At 40.9% G+C, this 19,430-nt stretch overlaps 1 protein-coding gene across 7 annotated transcripts in view; it reads right to left on the reverse strand.

The window, feature by feature from the left end:
- CEP135 (centrosomal protein 135) overlaps nucleotides 1-19,430 on the reverse strand; it is a 111,051-nt gene that overhangs the window by 71,467 nt on the left and 20,154 nt on the right. For all 7 annotated transcript variants that reach the window (XR_006281068.1, XM_043513780.1, XM_043513778.1 and 4 more), the window contains exons 5-7: nucleotides 7,851-7,992; nucleotides 6,148-6,232; nucleotides 15-143 (exon numbers count right to left, since the gene is read on the reverse strand). Coding sequence is in view for 6 of the 7 variants with exons in the window: in XM_043513780.1 (XP_043369715.1) it covers nucleotides 15-143; nucleotides 6,148-6,232; nucleotides 7,851-7,992 (356 nt within the window). In the remaining variant the exon portion in view is untranslated. The remainder of the gene's footprint in view (nucleotides 1-14; nucleotides 144-6,147; nucleotides 6,233-7,850; nucleotides 7,993-19,430) is intronic.

Genomic DNA, 19,430 nt, shown 5'->3' on the forward strand with positions numbered 1-19,430 from the left:
CATAAATGTGTTACCTGCAAATTTAAATGGGCAATAAGCTTCTCGTTACTTTTACTTCTGGATTCCAAAGATATAACATCATGAGAGCGACCACCATCCAGTGCTAGTACTAGACGTTCTATCTCTCTATCTCTCAGTTCAACCTTCAGGGAGAAAATATTTATTCCTTTTAAGTGCTTATTTATCTCCTGGCCAGTCTTAGAAAACCTCTACTATTTTTGTATACATTAAACAGATTGAATTTAAAGTTGCTAGCCATTATTTGTCACAATAATAATAAATATATAACTGGATGATATACTGTAAGAGGAAATCTGAAAATTTAAAATCTCTAGAACATTAAAGGCAGTGACCTGGCTGGGAAAACGCCACTGCTTACTTTATTATATTTATCACTTTTAAGTTGAAAATGTTCAACAATTTAAAAGAATATTCCCCCCTCCACCATCTTATCCATCTGCAGCCCAAACCAATAATCCCACTCCCCCATTTATTTATTTATGGTAACAGTACAAGAAAAACTACAGAGTGGTTTGTGTTCATTTAAGATGAAAAGAAATGAATCTGCGATAAAAATTAAATTTGAGAAGTTGCTTGAAAAAAATATTCTGTCCAAATACATATCTTTAAAAGAGTAAATAATAGGCACAAAAAGGGAATAGAAATCATGTATGCAAAGTACAACAAAGGCACAGATCTCAGAAATTCAAGAACTCAGAATGCAAAATATATAAATGTTTTCAAAATTGAAAGCATGAGTTCAATCATGTCAATCATGTCTTACACATGATTGACATGTATAAACTGGCAAAAAAGTGTTTTTCAAGTGTATTCCCAGTGTCAAATGTTTTCCACAAGCACATTCTCAGTAAAAAAAGCTTAATAAACAGATTCAAAAGTGAAACATCTAAGTATTGGTATTCCATAATGTGGCTTATTCATGTGCCAATGTGCTTTCTCAAGCATACTACCATACTGCCAGCTAACGTGTACAAAGGGTATCCTTAACCAATACTTTGCATCAAATGTGCTACATCAGTCAATTGTAAGCAGCATTGCTTAAACCAGTAGTTCTCAACTAGGGGTACACATATCTCTGGGGGTATGCAGCAGTCTTCCACAGGGTACATCAACTCATCTAGATATTTGCATACTTTTACAACAAGCTACATAAAAAGCAGTAGCAAAGTCAGTACAAACTAAAATTTCAGGCAGACAGTGACTTGCTTATACTGCATTATACGCTGAAATTTAAGTACAAAATTTGTATTTCAAACTATTTATTTTATAATTATATGGAAAAATGAGAAATTTTTTCAGTAACAGTGTGCTGTGACACTTTTGTATTTCTATGGCTGATTTTGTAAGAAAATAGTTTTTAAGTGTGGTGAAACTTGGGGTACGCAAGAGAAATCAGACTCCTGAAAGGGCCGGGGTACAATAGTCTGGAAAGGTTGAGAGCCACTGGCTTTAACCAAATGAGGAATGTTTTTATGCATGAGTGCAAGTTATCAACATTGCAGCCACACAACAGGCATAAACAGATTACAGTAATATTATGCTTATTTGGATAATGAAGGATTTTTGTCACCTCTAATATCCTGTACATTCCTTAGGGAAAGAAAAGAGGTTATAATTTGATTATGTCAGGTGGTCGAGTCAATGATTCAGGCAATGGAGCAAGCTTGCTAAGGTCACTGATGCATTTACTTCTGGTGTTCCTGTAGGTACTATCCATTTTGTTTTATAGATACCCAGATTTGCTTGTCTCAGAGGAAAATGCATTAAGATCAGAGTTTAGAAATTATTTTAAAACCAGAGAATATCAAAGGATTTTACTTTGTAAAGGTCAGATTTAACACTGTTCTTTCCATCCTTCCATTTACCCAATCTGGTTTTGGAAACTCATGTTTCCAAAGCTATTTGGGGAAGAATCTCTGATATCTCAGCTTGGAATAACAGAAGAACAGAGTTTCAATATGAAAAGATTTCAAGATGCCCAGTACTTTGTTCTAAACTAAACAGTAATATGCATTCAAATTCTAACAAAGAATTTTATACAATCTTACCTGACCAAAAAATAAAGTAAGGGGTAAGATCATTTGAATTACTAACCTTGTCTTGAATATTTTGAAAAACAAACTAGGAAGGAAGAAAAATGCTGTGGCAAAGGGAAGATGTGACTTTGATGTGGGACTAGTGCACTAGTATGAAAAGGTCACAGTTGGTGTGACTGGATGCAATACTCATCTAAAGACTGGAAAAAGACCAAAATTCCTGGTCAGGCCCCTATGCAGGTAGGCAATGTACAAGAAATCCAGAACAAAGACAGCTACATCTCTAACTCTCCAGCCTGGAAGGTAGGAACAGCAAAAGAAAATCAGCTGCTGGGACTCGTACAAGACCAACCGAAAGCACTGGGAAGTACCTGATTATAAGGAGTAGCAAGAAATCCAGGAATATACTCAGTAGGAAAAAAGACTGCTTTCAGGAAGATGCCTTTTGAAACATCCATGAATTGGTGTACCTTTTCACCGTGATGGAAGGGAGTAATTTTATCTGTTTAAGCTGCATCGTGCCCAAAGGAAAGACAATTAAGGGACTGGGTTGGCTGGATCATGGTCTGGGCAGGAGGTGAAGCAAGTGGTTGTACGAAAGGCAGTGGATATTTCAGTCCCTGGATCTTTGGCCTGCCTTCTTTGTTTACGGCCTAAGGCTAGAGCTCTCAGTACAGGGGAGAAAGGAGCTCACCATCACCTCCTTAGTACTAAGTACTGTTACAGGTGATATTTGTTTGTGACCCACAAGAAAAATTCAAATTAAAAACACATGCCTACAAGAATCTCCTAAGAACAAGCAACCATCACCTGTAGATTGAAACTTCTATTCCTCTATCACTTCCTTTAAATCACTGACAAAGAAGGTCTCTGGAGAAGCTGGATACAGTTTTGCTAGCATTTCATCACAGACTGAAAATACCTCGGTTTCAGCTGGTGATAAACTCCTTTAAGAGTTATTCAGAGTTATCAGGGAAGTTAAATTGGACAAAGTCTCAGAAAAAGTGTCAGACTCCAGTGTGATGTTTCTGTCATTTATGATTGTATGCAATGATAGCCCTTGCATTTTAGGGAGGGCCTGAGAAACAATTTTGCTATTACTCTCCCACCACAGTAATCACACCTCATATTACTGCACAGGACTGGCATTAGAATTTTGGGAAAGACCATTAGAATGACTTTTGTATCCCTCTCTTCAAATTTTCAGGCTAACACCAAACTTCTCCACTGTGGTAGAAGTGAAGACCAGATGATTATGATGGATAATGTGCATAGAAAGTATTAAAAACATATATTAAGGGACAATTCTCCATATATTGTAGGGACTGGGGCTGCTAGGGCTCTCGTTCATAAAGAATGGATACATACAGACTAGATGATTTTTTCTGTCTTTTCTCCAATTTAACTAGAAAACCCCAACTAGTCAACAATATTAATGTAACTTAATCACTCAAAATCCCATTTTCCCTAAATATTTTCAGTCTCCAGGGAAGCACAATACATAAAATTAACTAACTTAATATCTGTGCTTTTTTGCTTCTTCCCTTTCCTTATAGATTCATAGATACTAAAGTCAGAAGGGACCATTCTGATCATCTAGTCCGACCTCCTGCACAGCGCAGGCCACAGAATCTCACCCACCCACTCCTATGAAAAACCTCACCTATGTCTGAGCTATTGAAGTCCTTAAATCATGGTTCAAAGACTTCAAGGAGCAGAGAAGCCTCCCTCAAGTCAACCATGCCCCATGCTACAGAGGAAGGCGAAAAACCTCCAGGGCCTCTCCAATCTCCCTGAGCATATGGGCAAGATTCACCAGCCAGATACTACAGAAAATTCTTTCCTAGGTAACTCAGATCCCATCTGTCTAATATCCCATCTCAGGGGATTTGGCCTATTTACCCTGAATATTTAAAGATCAATTACGTACCAAAATCCCATTATCCCATCATACCATCTCCTCCATAAACTTATCAAGTAGAATCTTAAAACCAGATAGATCTTTTGCCCCCACTGCTTCCCTGGGAAGGCTATTCCAAAACTTCACTCCTCTGATGGTTAAAAACCTTCGTCTGATTTCAAGTCTAAACTTCCTGCTGGCCAGTTTATACCCATTTGTTCTTGTGTCCACATTGGTACTGAGCTTAAATAATTCCTCTCCCTCTCCTGTATTTATCCCTCTGATATATTTATAGAGAGCAATCATATCTCCCCTCAACCTTCTTTTAATTAGGCTAAACAAGCCAAGCTCCTTAAGTTTCCTTTCATAAGACAAGTTTTCCATTCCTCAGATCATCCTAGTAGCCCTTCTCTGTACCTGCTCCAATTTGAATTCATCCTTTTTAAACATCCTTATTGGTTCTTTACTTCCATCTCCACACCATTTTGTTCTCATTTCTGTCTTTGATCATTCTCTCTTTGGAAGGCAACATCTATCTTCCTCTTTTTCACATTTGCTCCCATTTTGCTGTCCACTGCCTTATTTCTTCCTGGGTTACACTGTCTCTACCGCCTTCTCTATACCCCAAGTATTCTCTGTCCTACATATTCCACCATGCTATCCACTGTCTCCTCAAGGTCCTCCCTCAGCTCCCTTTCTAATATTATACATGGCACTTAAGTGATGCTTTTCAAACCAGTGATAATCACATGACTACCATTGTGGGGAAGGTTAGGATTATTACCTCCATTTTACAAACAGAACAACTGAGGCAGAGAGCAAGTCAGTGTGGAATACAAATTTCACCTGCTCCCAGACCCAAGCACAAATGACTAGATCTAGGTATTTCACACTAATGAGCTACTTCTTGTGGCCTGAGGTCACATTGACTCCTCAACAGAAGAGTTGACTTAGCAGCAGACAGCTGAAAGGCAGCTTTCAGCAGCTGTACCACAATCAACAACAGACCTTTCAGTCCCTTCAGAGCTACAAAAATATCTGGGGATCTCCCCCTCCCACTAAAAATTAAAGCAGGCATAGCTATGGGTTTCATGAATCACAAAGATCAGCTGTGGGTAGCTGTTTGGTGGGCTATAAACAGCACAAGAATTTTTTTGGGTGGAGGAGGGGAATCCGTGACAAACTATCAGCCCTAGCAAGCTATTTTAACTGATTTACATTCACAAGGCTTTCTCTGAAAAGAGGCTTTGGGCGGGGGGGAGAGGGAAATCGAGGCTAGTGGGGGAGGAACAAGGCCACATGTTTTCTCACTGTCAGAGAAAACATGGTGAAGGTAGAACTTCAAGAAAAGATTAAAATTTACCCTAAAAAATTAAGAAGAATTCATCAGTTTTAGAAGAAATCCACTTTTGGATGAGAAAACTAAAATCTTAATAACCAAGACCCAGAGTAGTAGATGTTATTAAACTATTTGGTTTCAAAATATTTGTAATTTTAAGTCTGCACATATACCCTGCTCCTGAGATTTTTTAGAGCATCAGTTCCCCATTAATTTAAACTAAGTCAATATTTTGTCATTTACTATAATCACCTTTCTTTTTTTTATTTACATATGTTTAAAAAGCCAATATTATTTATGTAAAAAGATATCCTATCTATCTCTCCACATATGCAGAGTGTAAGTCTAAACGTTGGTACTTTAGACCAAAACAGGAATCTAATAAACCACATATGGACTAAGAAACTGCAAAGATATTTGAATCTGGTTAGGATAAACTTTTTTTAAAAATCGTTTTCAAATAGATGTATGTAGTCCAAACTTAACAAAAAAATTATCCTTGATGTATTTCTACATCAAAGTGATCCTGGAATGATTTGTGCTTTTATACATACATGAAAACCTCAATTTAAAACCCATTAAATATATGTTATTTAATGGAATCATTGATCCAAACAGAACATAAGCTGTAGGAAAACATCTTTAAGAAAACATCTTTGCATTAGCAATTTCATCCAGAAGTATAAAAGCAAAACAGTAAAGAATAGGAGTAGAATAATATTACTAATTTATGGAACTCACTCTGACCATATTTGAAGCTTAATGTAATGTAAACATACAAATTATACACAGACTATTCCAGTGTCACTGTGGCAAAACAAAACAAAAAAATCTTAAAGTATTTATTCTACCTGTTTGCTATAATTTTTCACCCCACGTTCAGATATCTCCAGCTTTTCCTGCAATTCAGCTACTTCCAACTGAAGTTCATGAATTCTGAAATATATTTACAATATAGTGCATATGTCCAGATTGGTTTCATTCAGTAATTCAACACAAACATATTCTAGTGAAATAGAGTTTCAACAGTTTTCTATAAATATTTGCTCCTTGCCCCCGCAAGAGATACATTGGACTAAACAGAAGAGTTACAGCTATGCATAATATAAGTACAGAGGCTTCAGTATGAAAAAGTAGATGAGTTTTAATAGAAGAAAACCAGGAAGATATCAGAGAAAAATTCGTTTTAAATGACTAGAGCCTCATACAAGTTCAAATTCCCAGGACAAACAAATATTCTTAATACAAAACCAAAAAAGGGGAAAAATATTATATATAGACAAACACCTAAGATGAGACACCTTCTCCTCAAAACACTGCCCTCTTGGCTTCAATTCACAGTATTTGAACTAACATTCATTTAAGGTACCATATTAGAATCTCAAGAGAAATGCTTTAAGACAAGAAGCTATTCTTAAATCTCCATTGCTAGTGTGTTATAGATTTATAGCATTAATCAGATAAGACAGCAAATATCATATTGCCTCTATATAAAACCATGCTACGCCCACATCTTGAATATTGCGTGCAGACCTTGTTGCCCCATCTCAAAAAAGATATATTGGAATTGTAAAAGGTACAGAAAAGGGCAACAAAAATGATTGGGGATATGGAATGGCTTCCATATGAGGAGAGATTAATAAAACCAGGACTTTTCAGCTTGGAAAAGAGACGACGGGGGTGGCAGGGGAGGGGAGAATAAGATAAAGGTCTATAAAATCATGACGGGTGTGGAGAAAGCAAATAAGGAAATGTTATTTACTCCTTCTCAGAACACAAGAACTAGAGGTCACCAAATTAAATTAATAGGCGGCAGGTTTAAACCTAACAAAATTAAGTATTTCTTCACACAATACACAGTCAACTTGTGGAACTCCTTGCCAGAGGATGTTGTGAAGGCCAAGACTATAACAGGGTTCAAAAAAGAACTAAATAAATTCATGGACAATAGGTCCATCAATGGCTATTAGCCAGGATGGGCAGGAATGGTATCCCTAGCCTCTGTTTCCCAGAAGCTGGGAAAGGGGGACAGGGGATGGATCATTTGATGATTACCTTTTCTGTTCTTTCCCTCTGAAACACCTGGCATGGGCCACTGTTGGAAGACAGGTCTAGTTGGACCATTGCTCTGATCCAATATTGCCATTCTTATGACATACACAGAAATTAAGAATGACGAAATGTAATCTTTATTCCATATTGAGAGCACTGTCGGTCAATAAAAATGACATTCAGTATAAAAAATAGACTGTTCTTAAAGAATATGCATTTCTTTTCCTAGAGAAATCACTTGATTTCTCTGGTGTCATTACCACAGAAATACATGAACGACTGAATCTTCATGCACTTAGACGTTCTTCTTGGAAAAAAAATCTAGAAGGGCTATAAAGTAGCAAATCAAGTGAATGTGTGATTGGTGCTGCAAAACTTCATAGCAATGAGACATGAAATGCTATATGATATCGAAGATTAAAGAGAGATGAGAAAAATATTGTTACAACAGCAAATATATATTACCAACATTTCAACATTTTGAAAAAAATCTTTAAGTCACCTGTTATCAGCCACTTGAAGAAGATCTGCAACATAGGGATCATCTGGCTGAGGAATTGGATAAGTGCTGACTCCTGAAGGAGGGACAGGTTGATCAATCTGCATGAGTTGACGCCTGAATGGAATGTTTCTTTTCCTGCCACCTAAAAATCCACAAATGCTTATTACTTGAAATTGAAGTAAAAGAGGATATTATATTTTATCTGAAGTGAAGCATTCAATAGCTTCTGAATTGGTATGTTCCTCCTTTTCATCACAGAGAAGTGCCCATGAATAGAAGTCATACATTCTTGACAACATCCTTAATAAAATACACATTAATTTTGTCTAATTCCAATTTTAAATAACCAAATATGCAGTCTGATCCAGATAAAGTCCAACAAAAGAAATTTCCCTCCATATGTTTGGTGGCCTTTACTTTCTACAACACAAGCTGTAGAACTTGTTACTGTTTCACCAACCCCCACCCTCTCAACTAAGCAGTGGCTACAAGCACAAGCTTCTAGTAACAACATAATGGAGAAAATGTTTAAACAACACTTTAAACAACTTTCAGATTCTGTTATTTCTATTTGTAATATTTTCAAACAGACAAATCTCAATAGTCATCATGTAATGTATGCAGTGTTGTAGCTATGGTGGTCCCAGGATATTAGAGAGACAAGGTCGGTGAGGTAATATCTTTTACTAGAACAACTTCTGTTGATGAGGGAGATGAATTTTTGAGCTACACGGAGCTCTTCTTAAAGACAGGTTTCAGAGTTGCAGCCGTGTTAGTCTGTATTCGCAAAAAGAAAAGGAGTACTTGTGGCACCTTAGAAACTAACAAATTTATTAGAGCATAAGCTTTCGTGAGCTACAGCTCACTTCATCGGATGCATTCTCACGAAAGCTTATGCTCTAATAAATTTGTTAGTCTCTAAGGTGCCACAAGTACTCCTTTTCTTTCTTAAAGACAGAAGTTGGTCCAGAAAAGATATTACCCCATCATGTAATAATGCAAATAGAGTTCCAAATTTAGTGGCTTTAGCAGAGAATTCAGTGACTGGGTTTAAAAATGCCAGCTTTGCCTTACGGAGAAACGTGAAGGCAAATTAAACCCCCATTCAATAACGAGATCTAAAAATTATATGATAAATTTTCATTAACACAATAAAAATGAATAGAAGCTGAACAACATGCAACATATTGGCCCACATTTTATTCTCTCCTCCTCCCCCTCACCTTCTGCCTTTGCTGTACATTTCAGTGGAACAAATATGGCAATTTCCTGCAACGTCGTGGACAAAATGTTATTGAATTAAGAGTAAGTATCTATGGAATCTATCATACTTAACAAAAAAGGTTATGTATTATTATGGGCTGAGATTGCATGCAAACTCTCTGAGGGATGACTACAAAGTAGAATCCTGCAACAGACTATTTTTTTAAACCCACATCCATCCTGCCCCGCAATACCCACTCCAATTCACTCCTGCATTGTTTCTTGCATTTTTATCCCGCTTCCACCTGCAAAAACTTAGATCCTGCAAATCCCACCAAAGAGATAGATTCCCCCATGCTATTAAAACAAACAAAAACTAGGGCTGTTGAATAATGGCAGTTAACTCACATGATTAACTCAAAAAAATTAATCATGATTAATCACAGTTTTAATAGCACTGTTAAACAATAGAATACCGATTGGAATTTATTAAATATTTTGGATTTTTTTTTATTTTCATATATATTATATTCTGTGTTGTAATTGAATTCAAAGTGTATATTAGTTTAGATTACAAATATTTGCACTGAAAAAATGATAAACAGAAGAAATAGTATTTTTCAATTCACCTCATACAAGTACTGTAGTGCAATCTTTTCGTCGTGAAAGTGCAAATTACAGATTTTTTTTTGTTACATAACTGCACTCAAAAACAAAACAATGTAAAACTTTAGAGCCTACAAGTCCACATTGTCCTACTTCTTGCTCAGCCAATTGCTAAGACAAACAAGTTTGTTTACAAGCACCATTCCAGAGGACATGCTTCCATGCTAATGACACTCATTAAAAAAATAATGCATTAATTTAATTTGTGACTGAACTCCTTGTGGGAGCATTGTATGTCCCCTATTCTGTTTTACCCAAATTCTGCCATATATTTCATGTTATAGCAGTCTTGGATGATGACCCAGCATGTTGTTCGTTTTAAAAACACTTTCACTGAAGATTTCACAAAACGCAAAGAAGGTACCAATGTGAGATTTCTGAAGACAGCTACAGCACTCAATCCAAGGTTTAAGAATCTGAAGTGCCTTCCAAAGTATGAGAGGGATGAAGTGTGGCGCATGTTTTCAGAAGTCTTAAAAGATCAACACTCCAACGCAGAAACCCGAACCACCAAAAAAGAAAAATCAACCTTCTGCTGGTGCCATCTGACTCAGATAATGAAAATGGATTGTTATCGAGCAGAACCCATCATCAGCGTGGATGCACGTCCCCGGGCATGGTGGTTGAAGCATGGAGGAACATATGAATCTTTAGCGCATCTGGCATGTAAATATCTTGCAATGCTGGCTACAATAGTGCCATGAGAATGTCTGTTCTCACTTTCAGGTGACACTGTAAACAAGAAGTGGGCAACATTATCTACAGCAAATGTAATAAACTTGTTTGTCTGAGCGATTGGCTGTACAAGAAGTGAGTGGACTTGAAGACTAAAATTTTACGTTGTTTTATTTTTGAGTGCAGTTTTTTTGTACATAATGCTACATTTGTAAATTCAACTTTCATGATAAAGAGATTGAGCTACAGCACTTGCATTAGGTGAACTGAAAAATACTATTTCTTTTGGGGGGTTTTACAGTGCAAATAGTTGTAATCAAAAATAAATATAAAGTGAGCACTGTACACTTTGTATCCTGTGTTGTAATTTAAATCAATATTTGAAAATGTAGCAAACATCCAAAAATATTTAAATAAATGGTATTCTATTATTGTTTAACAGCGTGATTAATCATGTGATTAATTTTTTTAATTGCTTGAAAGCCATAAAAACAACAATTGGTGAATATATATATATATATATATATATATATTTAACAAGTTACCATAGTCTTATTTTTGCCCACCCAATTCTGCCTGCAACAAAGTACATTTTACCTGCTCTTGGTATTACGGAAGCAGGTCCTGCAGTATCCCAGTCCCTCTGCAGGGCTTGAGCAGGGGGTTGGACTAGATGACCTTCTGAGGTCCCTTCCAACCCTGATATTCTATGATTCTATGATTCTACTACACAGCAATGAAAGCCCAGGCTCAAGCCTGACCCCGTGTGTCCACAGACTAATTGTGCTAACTTAGGACTCGAACCTAGGGTCTCGGGTCCCTGCAGGGCTGCAGAGTCTGAGCTCGCGTTAAGCTGGGACCTAGGGTCCAAGCCCTATTGCTTTTCTGGGTGCAGACAGCCGCAGCTTAACTCAGGTTCTGAAAGTCCTCCGGAAGTATCCCAGAGTTCCTGCTCCCAGAGAAGCAGTGCTACAGGCAGCCAGGGCAGCAACTGGAAGCACCATTAAGGCCTGGCTGAGAGTACTCCCCCTTCCTGCTCCAACTGCAGTGGCATCAGCTCCAGCTCCTCTTCACTGCTGTGCAGAGTTCGCCCGGAACAAGGAGCAAAGTTGCCAGGTGCAAGGTGGCTCCCAGGATGTTGGGTGTCATCCCTCCCCTTGCTGTGCTGAGCGGGAAGCCCTGCGGTTCCCCCCCTACCTACCGCTTTGGTCCCTGCTCTGCTCTCTTTCCCCACACCCTCCGCCCATCCTCCCTGGGGCTTCATGTGCAGGGGCACCCAGTCTCTGTGTGCTGTGAGGACAGTGAGAGGGAGCCAGCCCCAAAACCTCTCGGCAGCCTCCCAGATATCCCTTATCCTTGCTTCCCAAGGTGTAGCAGAGGCAGGGATAAGGGATCCACAGGACATACTGCTTTGATTGAAGCAAAAAATGAACTCAGCTTAATGGAGAAAAAAGAAATTAAAAAGATGATGGCATTTTGCCAGCTGGATAGCAACATCTGGTTAGTATTTAGATGCTTCAGTGGCAGCTAATCCTGCTCTGAGCTGGATTAATTTTTAGATTTAAAATACAGTTGCCATAGTTCACACAGAGCCTGGATTTTGGCACTTGTGAAGCATATAAAGAGAGGACTAGGAAGTGGAGCTGAGCGATTCGGTTACATGACTTTACCATTCCCACTTGGATCACTGTGGGTTCAATACTTTATTTGAATAAAAACACCAGCTTTTCTATCCATGCTAAATTTCTGTTTAATACATTTGAACCAACCCTCCCTCTGCCCCCAAGCACTTTGGCCAAGTAATAAGCAGTAGGAATATTGGATGGCAAAAAGAAAGAATACTATTTAGAGAAATGCAAGGTTTTCTTTAGCCCAGGAGAGTGAGCTATTGGTGATGTTTCTCAACCCCATAAAGATAATACATATGATCAAATCTGCTTGCCTTTTCATGCGAGTATTCTTGTTGAAGGAAATAAGAGTTATATTTGGGCAAGGACTGAAACCAGGACTCCAGCATTTGATTCTATAAAAAGATAAGGGATCCCCGGGAGGTGCTGGAGCACACTACACTCCAAGCCCTGGGGATGCACTTCACTGCGCACCGGGGGATTGTGTATTTTTCCTCTGAAGCTTACATTTTATGTCAAATTTAAAACCAAAACAAATAAGAACAAAAACACCTTCATTAAGCATCCCATTTTAAAAATTAAGAATTGTAAAGTTCCACTTTAATAGTTTGACAGCCCTGGAGACTGATGTCCTAATTATCCTCAGAACAGGTACACATGGGTATTTTCCTGCCAATGTGACTCACCCTAGAGGTGGAGAGCCCAATTCTCATATTAGATGGTAGTTCCGTATAAAGTCTTCTCAAACTGCAGTCATTCTACTGAGATAGTCACAAAATAAGCTAATTATACAGTGTATGTACTCATGTACTCCTTATGGGCACCTAAATCCCATCAGTAGCACCATCACAATTAGGAAAAGGGAGGGCAGTAGAGTACTCTGTTCCCACAGTACAACACATTCATAGCACTAATATGTTGACACTGGGGGCAGAAGATGTTAGGCACTCTGGGATAGGGTTACTTTGACTTGGGTTTGAGTACTGCAGTGTGGATGCCAGAGCCCAAAGTTCAAAGATGGGTCAGAAAATCCTTAACCTAGAGTTAAAATGCAGTGTAGATGCTCAAGCCCAAGGTTCCCTGACATGGCTCAGCTAGCTTGAGTCCCACTAACCTGAGGCTTACATTGCTGTGTAATGTTAGGGGGAGATGTGATGTGACGCCTGAATGATCAAAGGACTATACTGAACAATATGCCAGACAAGGAGGGACCTTTGGGACAAACCTGCAAAGTGGATTTCCTGGGTGTGACGGGCTGGATCACAGAAGACCCCCCAGGAACTGCCAACTGATGTGCTGGGACTACCTCTAAGCCCGTTTTCCTGGCATCTTGAGACTTCGGTGCCCTGTCTTGTTTGAGCCAGACACGCTACCCTGCTGCAAACACAGACCCAGTTCTGAACTACGTCCCTTAAAAGCTGCAGATTTAACTGAAAACAGTTTAAGAAGTGTTCCTGTCTCCAACACTCAGATGCCCAGCTCCCAATGAGGTCCAATCCCCAAATAAATCCGTTTCACCCTGTATAAAGCTTATTCAGGATAAGCTCATAAATTGTCCGCCCTCTAACACACTGTACTCTCTACCCAGGTATTAATACATACTCTGAGTTAATTAATAAATAAAAAGTGATTTTATTAAATACAAAAAGTAGGATTTAAGTGGTTCCAAGTAATAACAGACAGAACAAAGTAAATTACCAAACAAAACAAAATAAAACATGCAAGTCTATGCCTAATACAGTAAGAAAACAATACAGACAAAATCTCACCCTAAGAGATGTTTCAAAAAGCTTCTATCACAGACTGGAGGCCTTCCTAGTCTGGGTACAATTCTTTCCCCTAAGTCAGTCTTTTTTCCAGCTTAGATGGTAGCTAGGGTATTTCTCGTGACTGCAGCCCCCTTTGTTCTGTTCCACCCCCTTATATCACTTTGGCACAAGACAGGAATCTTTTGTCTCTCTGGGTCCCCACCCCTCCTTCTAAATGGAAAAGCACCAGGTTTAAGATGGATTTCAGTACCAGGTGACCTGGTCACATGTCCTGTGAGACCCCAAGCTTTCATTCCTCCCAGCCTGACTCACAGGAAGGCCTGCAAGCAAACAGAGACATCCACAGTCAATTGTCCTGGTTGATAGGAGCCATCAAGATTCCAAACCACTATTAACGGCCCACACTTTGCATAACTACAATAGGACCTCAGAGTTATATTTCATATTTCTAGTTTCAAATACAAGATACATGATACATTTATACAAATAGGATGACCACACTCAGTAATGATAAGCTTTGTAACGATACCTTACAAGAGACCTTTTGCATGAAGCACATTCCAGTTACATTATATTCAAACTCATTAGCATATTTTCATAAAATCATATAGATTGCAACATCACACTGGGAAATGACTAGGGAGAGGTTAATGCAAATTCCTCACCTCCAGTTAGGAAAACATCCAGCCTTTTGGAGCTGCACTGTGAGGCGTAAGTAATTGTCTGCTGATCATCTGTTACATAAGGCCAAGATCAAAGGCCCAAACTGTATAAAGGAGAGACTGAACTATTCCTGGTTGTTCTGCCTCTGAATCTAGGGCCATGTCTACAATAGAAAGCTTACAGCGGCACAGCTATACCGATGCAGCTGTGCTGCTGTAAGATTGCTCGTGTGGCTGCTCTATGCCAACGGGAAGGACCTCTCCCGTCAACATAGTAAAACCATTTCAATGAGCAGCGGTAGCTATATTGGTGGGAGAAGGTCTCCCACCGACAAAGCACTGTGCACACTACCACTTCTGCTGGCAAAACGTATGTCGCTCAGGGCATAGGCACTGGAGCACCCATGTGAAAAAAATGGTGGGTGCCCCCCTACCAGAACCTCCCCCTCCCCCCAGTGCCTCCTGCCTGCTGGCAGGCCCCACACATCAGCGCTTCCCCATCCTTCCCAGCGTCTCCCGTGGATGAGCTGTTTTGCGGCATCAGGAGGCACTGGGGGGGGAAGGGAGGAGGAACGAGGGTGCAGCACCCTTGGGGAACATGGCGTGGGAGGGGGAGGGATGGGAAGAAGCAGGGTGGGGTGGGGCCTTGGGGAAAAGGGTTCAGTGGGGGTGGGGCCTGGACAGAACGGGGGGGGGGAGCACCCCCAGGCAGATTAGAAATTCAGTGCCTATCACTCAGGGGCATGTTTTTTTTCACACTTCTGAGCAACATAAGTTTTGCTAATATAAGTGGTAGAGTAGACATGGCCTAAAACAGTTATGAACCTGTAACCATGGGAAAAGCCAGTTGTGGCTTTTGAAGACTGACACTTATCAGAGGCTGAAGGTGGAGTCGGGGTGTCCTCTGGTAAGCTTTTTAGCAGGCATGTAGGTTTGTATAGTTTTTAATACATTTGCTCTGTACTGCTTTCACCTTAACAATAAGCATGCTTGCTTATAAATAGCTGTGTGCCATTATGCTGTTTATAGCCTTCAAAGAGAAGAAAAAGTGCAGATGATGGCGCTTGCTGCGAATACCACAGTGTAGGCAGGGAACTGTGCCATCTGGAAAAATGCCCTGTCAGGAGGGAGAGAGACATGGCTCTCTATACAAGACACACGATGGCTGAAAAGCTGGAAGCCTAAAAGAAGCTAAGAGAAGCTGGGTGTCCTTAAGGGATCCTGGAGGGGGGACTACAGGTGCAGTTGCCCTGAACTGTAACAGTAAACATACCAAAATTATATGTTTGACATATGCTTTGCCACTAATGGATGTCACAGTGAGAAAAATAAAGATTGCCTGTATGAAAGAATAATTTCCAGGGTCAGAATATTGTGGAGCAACAAGAATCCTGGGATTCACAAGCTATCATATGATCATATAACCATGGAATTGCAGATCAGTGCAAGTGGCTACACAAGAGCCATAAAACTCTTATTGCTACAGAAATACACCTTGAGTGATGCTACATTAAAAATGGTAAAGCAGAAAAATAAACCACCAAAAACAAAGCTATGAGATAATGTTTCTGGGGTAAAAAGGTGTTCGGAATAGGATTGAAGGAATCCTTCTAGTAATTCTGAAAGATGAGCAAGAGAATCACACCTGAAAATTTTGTGCAAATTCCCCAGCAGCAAAATTAAAATCAAGAGAATTGATTGGATTTTGACAGCTTCATTCATTATGTCTTTACAAAGCCACTGGAAAGTTTTTCAGAAATGCAGAAGTGAGTCTAAGCCCTGGTCTACACTAGGAGTTGAAGGTTGAATTTAGCAGCGTTAAATCGATTTAACTCTGCACCCGTCCACACGATGAAGCTCTTTTTTTCGACTTAAAGGGCTCTTAAAATCTATTATTTCTTTACTCCACCCCTGGCAAGGGGATTAGCGCTGAAATCGGCCTTGCTGGGTCAAATTTGGGTTAGCGTGGACACAATTTGACGGTATTGGCCTCCGGGAGCTATCCCAGAGTACTCCATTGTGACCGCTCTGGACAGCGCTCTCAATTCAGATGTACTGGCCGGGTAGATAGGAAAAGGCCCACCAACTTTTGAATCTCATTTCCTGTTTGGCGAGCGTGGCAAGCTGCACATAAATGCAGAGCTCATCAGCAGAGGTGACCATACAGAGCTCATCAGCAGAGATGACCATGATGGTGACCCAGAATCACAAAAGAGCTCCAGCATGGACCAAACGGGAGGTACGGGATCTGATCGCTGTATGGGGAGAGGAATCCGTGCTATCAGAACTACGTTCTAGTTTTCGAAATGCCAAAACATTTGTGAAAATCTCCCAGGGCATGAAGGACAAAGGCCATAACAGGGACCCAAAGCAGTGCCACATGAAACTTAAGGAGCTGAGGCAAGCCTACCAGAAAACCAGAGAGGCAAACTGCCGCTCCGGGTCAGAGCCCAAAACATGCCGCTTCTATGATGAGCTGCATGCCATTTTAGGGGGTTCAGCCACCACTACCCCAGCCATGTTGTTTGATTCCTTCAATAGAGATGGAGGCAACACGGAAGCAGGTTTTGGGGACGAGGAAGATGATGATGATGAGGTTGTAAATAGCTCACAGCAAGCAAGTGGAGAAACCGATTTTCCCAACAGCCAGGAACTGTTTCTCACCCTGGACCTGGTGCCAGTACCCCCCGAACCCACCCAAGGCTGCCTCCCAGACCTGCCAGGTGGAGAAGGGACCTCTGGTGAATGTATCTTTTTAAATAGTATACGTAGTTTAAAAGCAAGCATGTTTAACGATTAATTTGCCCTGGCATTCGCGGCCAGTACAGTTCCTGGAAAAGTCTGTTAACATGTCTGGGGATGGAGCGTAAATCCTCCAGGGACATCTCCATAAAGCTCTCCTGGATGTACTCCCAAAGCCTTTGCAAAAGGTTTCTGGGGAGGGCAGTCTTATTCCGTCCACCATGGTAGGACACTTTACCACTCCAGGCCAGTAGCACATAGTCGGCAATCATTGCAGAACAAAGCATTGCAACGTATGTTTGCTGGCGTTCAAACAACATCCATTCTTTATCTCTCGGTGTTATCCTCAGGAGAGTGATATCATTCATGGTTACCTGGTTGAAATAGGGTGCTTTTCTTAAGGGGACATTCAGAGGTGCCCATTCCTGCTGGGCTGTTTGCCTGTGGCTGAACAGAAATGTTCCCCGTTGTTAGCCACAGGGAGGAGGGAGGGGTGGCAAAATGCGACCTTGTAATGAAAGCACATGTGCTATGTATATAATGTTAACAGCAAGATTTACCATGAAAGAGTGTACCTATTGTTCTATAAAATGTGTCTTTTTAAATACCACCGTCCTTTTTTTTTCCTCCACCAGCTGCATGTGTTTCAAGGATCACAGGATCTTCTCCTTCCCAGAGGCTAGTGAAGATTAGAAGGCAAAAAAAAAACGCACTCGCGAATGTTCTCTGACTTCATGCTGTCCTCCCATACTGACAGAGCACAGATGAATGCGTGGAGGCAGACAATGTCAGAGTGCAGGGAAGCACAAAATGCCCGGGAGGAGAGGTGGAGGGCTAAAGAGAGTAAGTGGCGGGCTGAAGCTGAAAGGTGGCGGCAGCATGATGAGAGGAGGCAGGATTCAATGCTGAGGCTGCTGGAGGATCAAACTAATGCTCCAAGGTATGGTTAAGCAGCAGGAAAGGCAGCTGGAGCACAGACCGTCGCTACAGCCCCTGTGTAACCAACCGCCCTCCTCCCCATGTTCCATAGCCTCCTCACCCAGATGCCCAAGAACGCGGTGGGGGGGCCTCCAGCCACTCCATCCCAGAGGATTGCCCAAGCAATAGAAGGCTGGCATTCAATAAGTTTTAAACTTTTAAAGTGCTGTGTGGCCTTGTCCTTCCCTCCTCCACCACCTCACCCGCTGCTTCCTTCCTCCATCACCCCTCCCAGGCTACCTTGGCAGTTATCCCCCTATTTGTGTGATCAATTAATAAAGAATGCATGAATATGAAGCAACAATGACTTTATTGCCTCTGCAAGCGGTGACCAAAGGGGGGAGGCGAGGGTGGTCAGAGTACAAGGAAGTAGAGTGAACTCAGGTGGGGAGGGGTTTCATCAAGGAGAAACAAACAGAACTTTCATACCGTAGCCTGGCCAGTCATGAAACTGGTTTTCAAAGCTTCTCTGATTCGCACCACGCCCTCCTGTGCTCTTCTAACTGCCTTGGTGTCTGGCTGCACGTAACCAGCGGCCAGGTGATTTGCCTCAACCTCCCACCCCGCCAAAAACATCTCCCCCTTACTCTCACAGACATTGTGGAGCGCACAGCAAGCAGTAATAACAGTGGGAATATTGGTTTTGCTGAGGTCTAAGCAAGTCAGTAAACTGCACCAGCGCGCTTTTAAATGTACAAATGCACATTCTACCACCATTCTGCACTTGCTCAGCTTGTAGTTGAACAGCTCCTGACTACTCTCCAGGCTGCCTGTGTATGGCTTCATGAGCCATGGCATTAAGGGGTAGGCTGGGTCCCCAAGGAAAACTATAGGCATTTCAACATCCCCAATGATTATTTTCTGGTCTGGGAAGAAAGTCCCTTCCTGCAGCTTTTGAAACAGACCAGAGTTCTGAAGATGCTTGCGTCATGTACCTTTCCCGGCCATCCCACGTTGATATTGGTGAAACATCCCTTGTGATCCACCAGTGCTTGCAGCACTATTGAAAAGTACCCCTTGTGGTTTATGTACTCACCGGCTTGGTGCTCTGGTGCCAAGACAGGGATATGGGTTCTGTCTATGGCCCCACCACAGTTAGGGAATCTTATTGCAGCAAAGCCATCCACTATGACCTGCACATTTCCCAGGGTCCCCCAAGGGGATATCTACCCTTGATATCAGCAGATCTTTGATTGCATTGGATACTTGCATCACAGCAGCCCCCACAGTAGATGTGCCCACTTCAAATTGATTCCC

Source organism: Dermochelys coriacea, chromosome 4, assembly GCF_009764565.3.
Source record: "Dermochelys coriacea isolate rDerCor1 chromosome 4, rDerCor1.pri.v4, whole genome shotgun sequence".
In the NCBI taxonomy this organism is placed as follows: Eukaryota; Metazoa; Chordata; order Testudines; family Dermochelyidae; genus Dermochelys; species Dermochelys coriacea.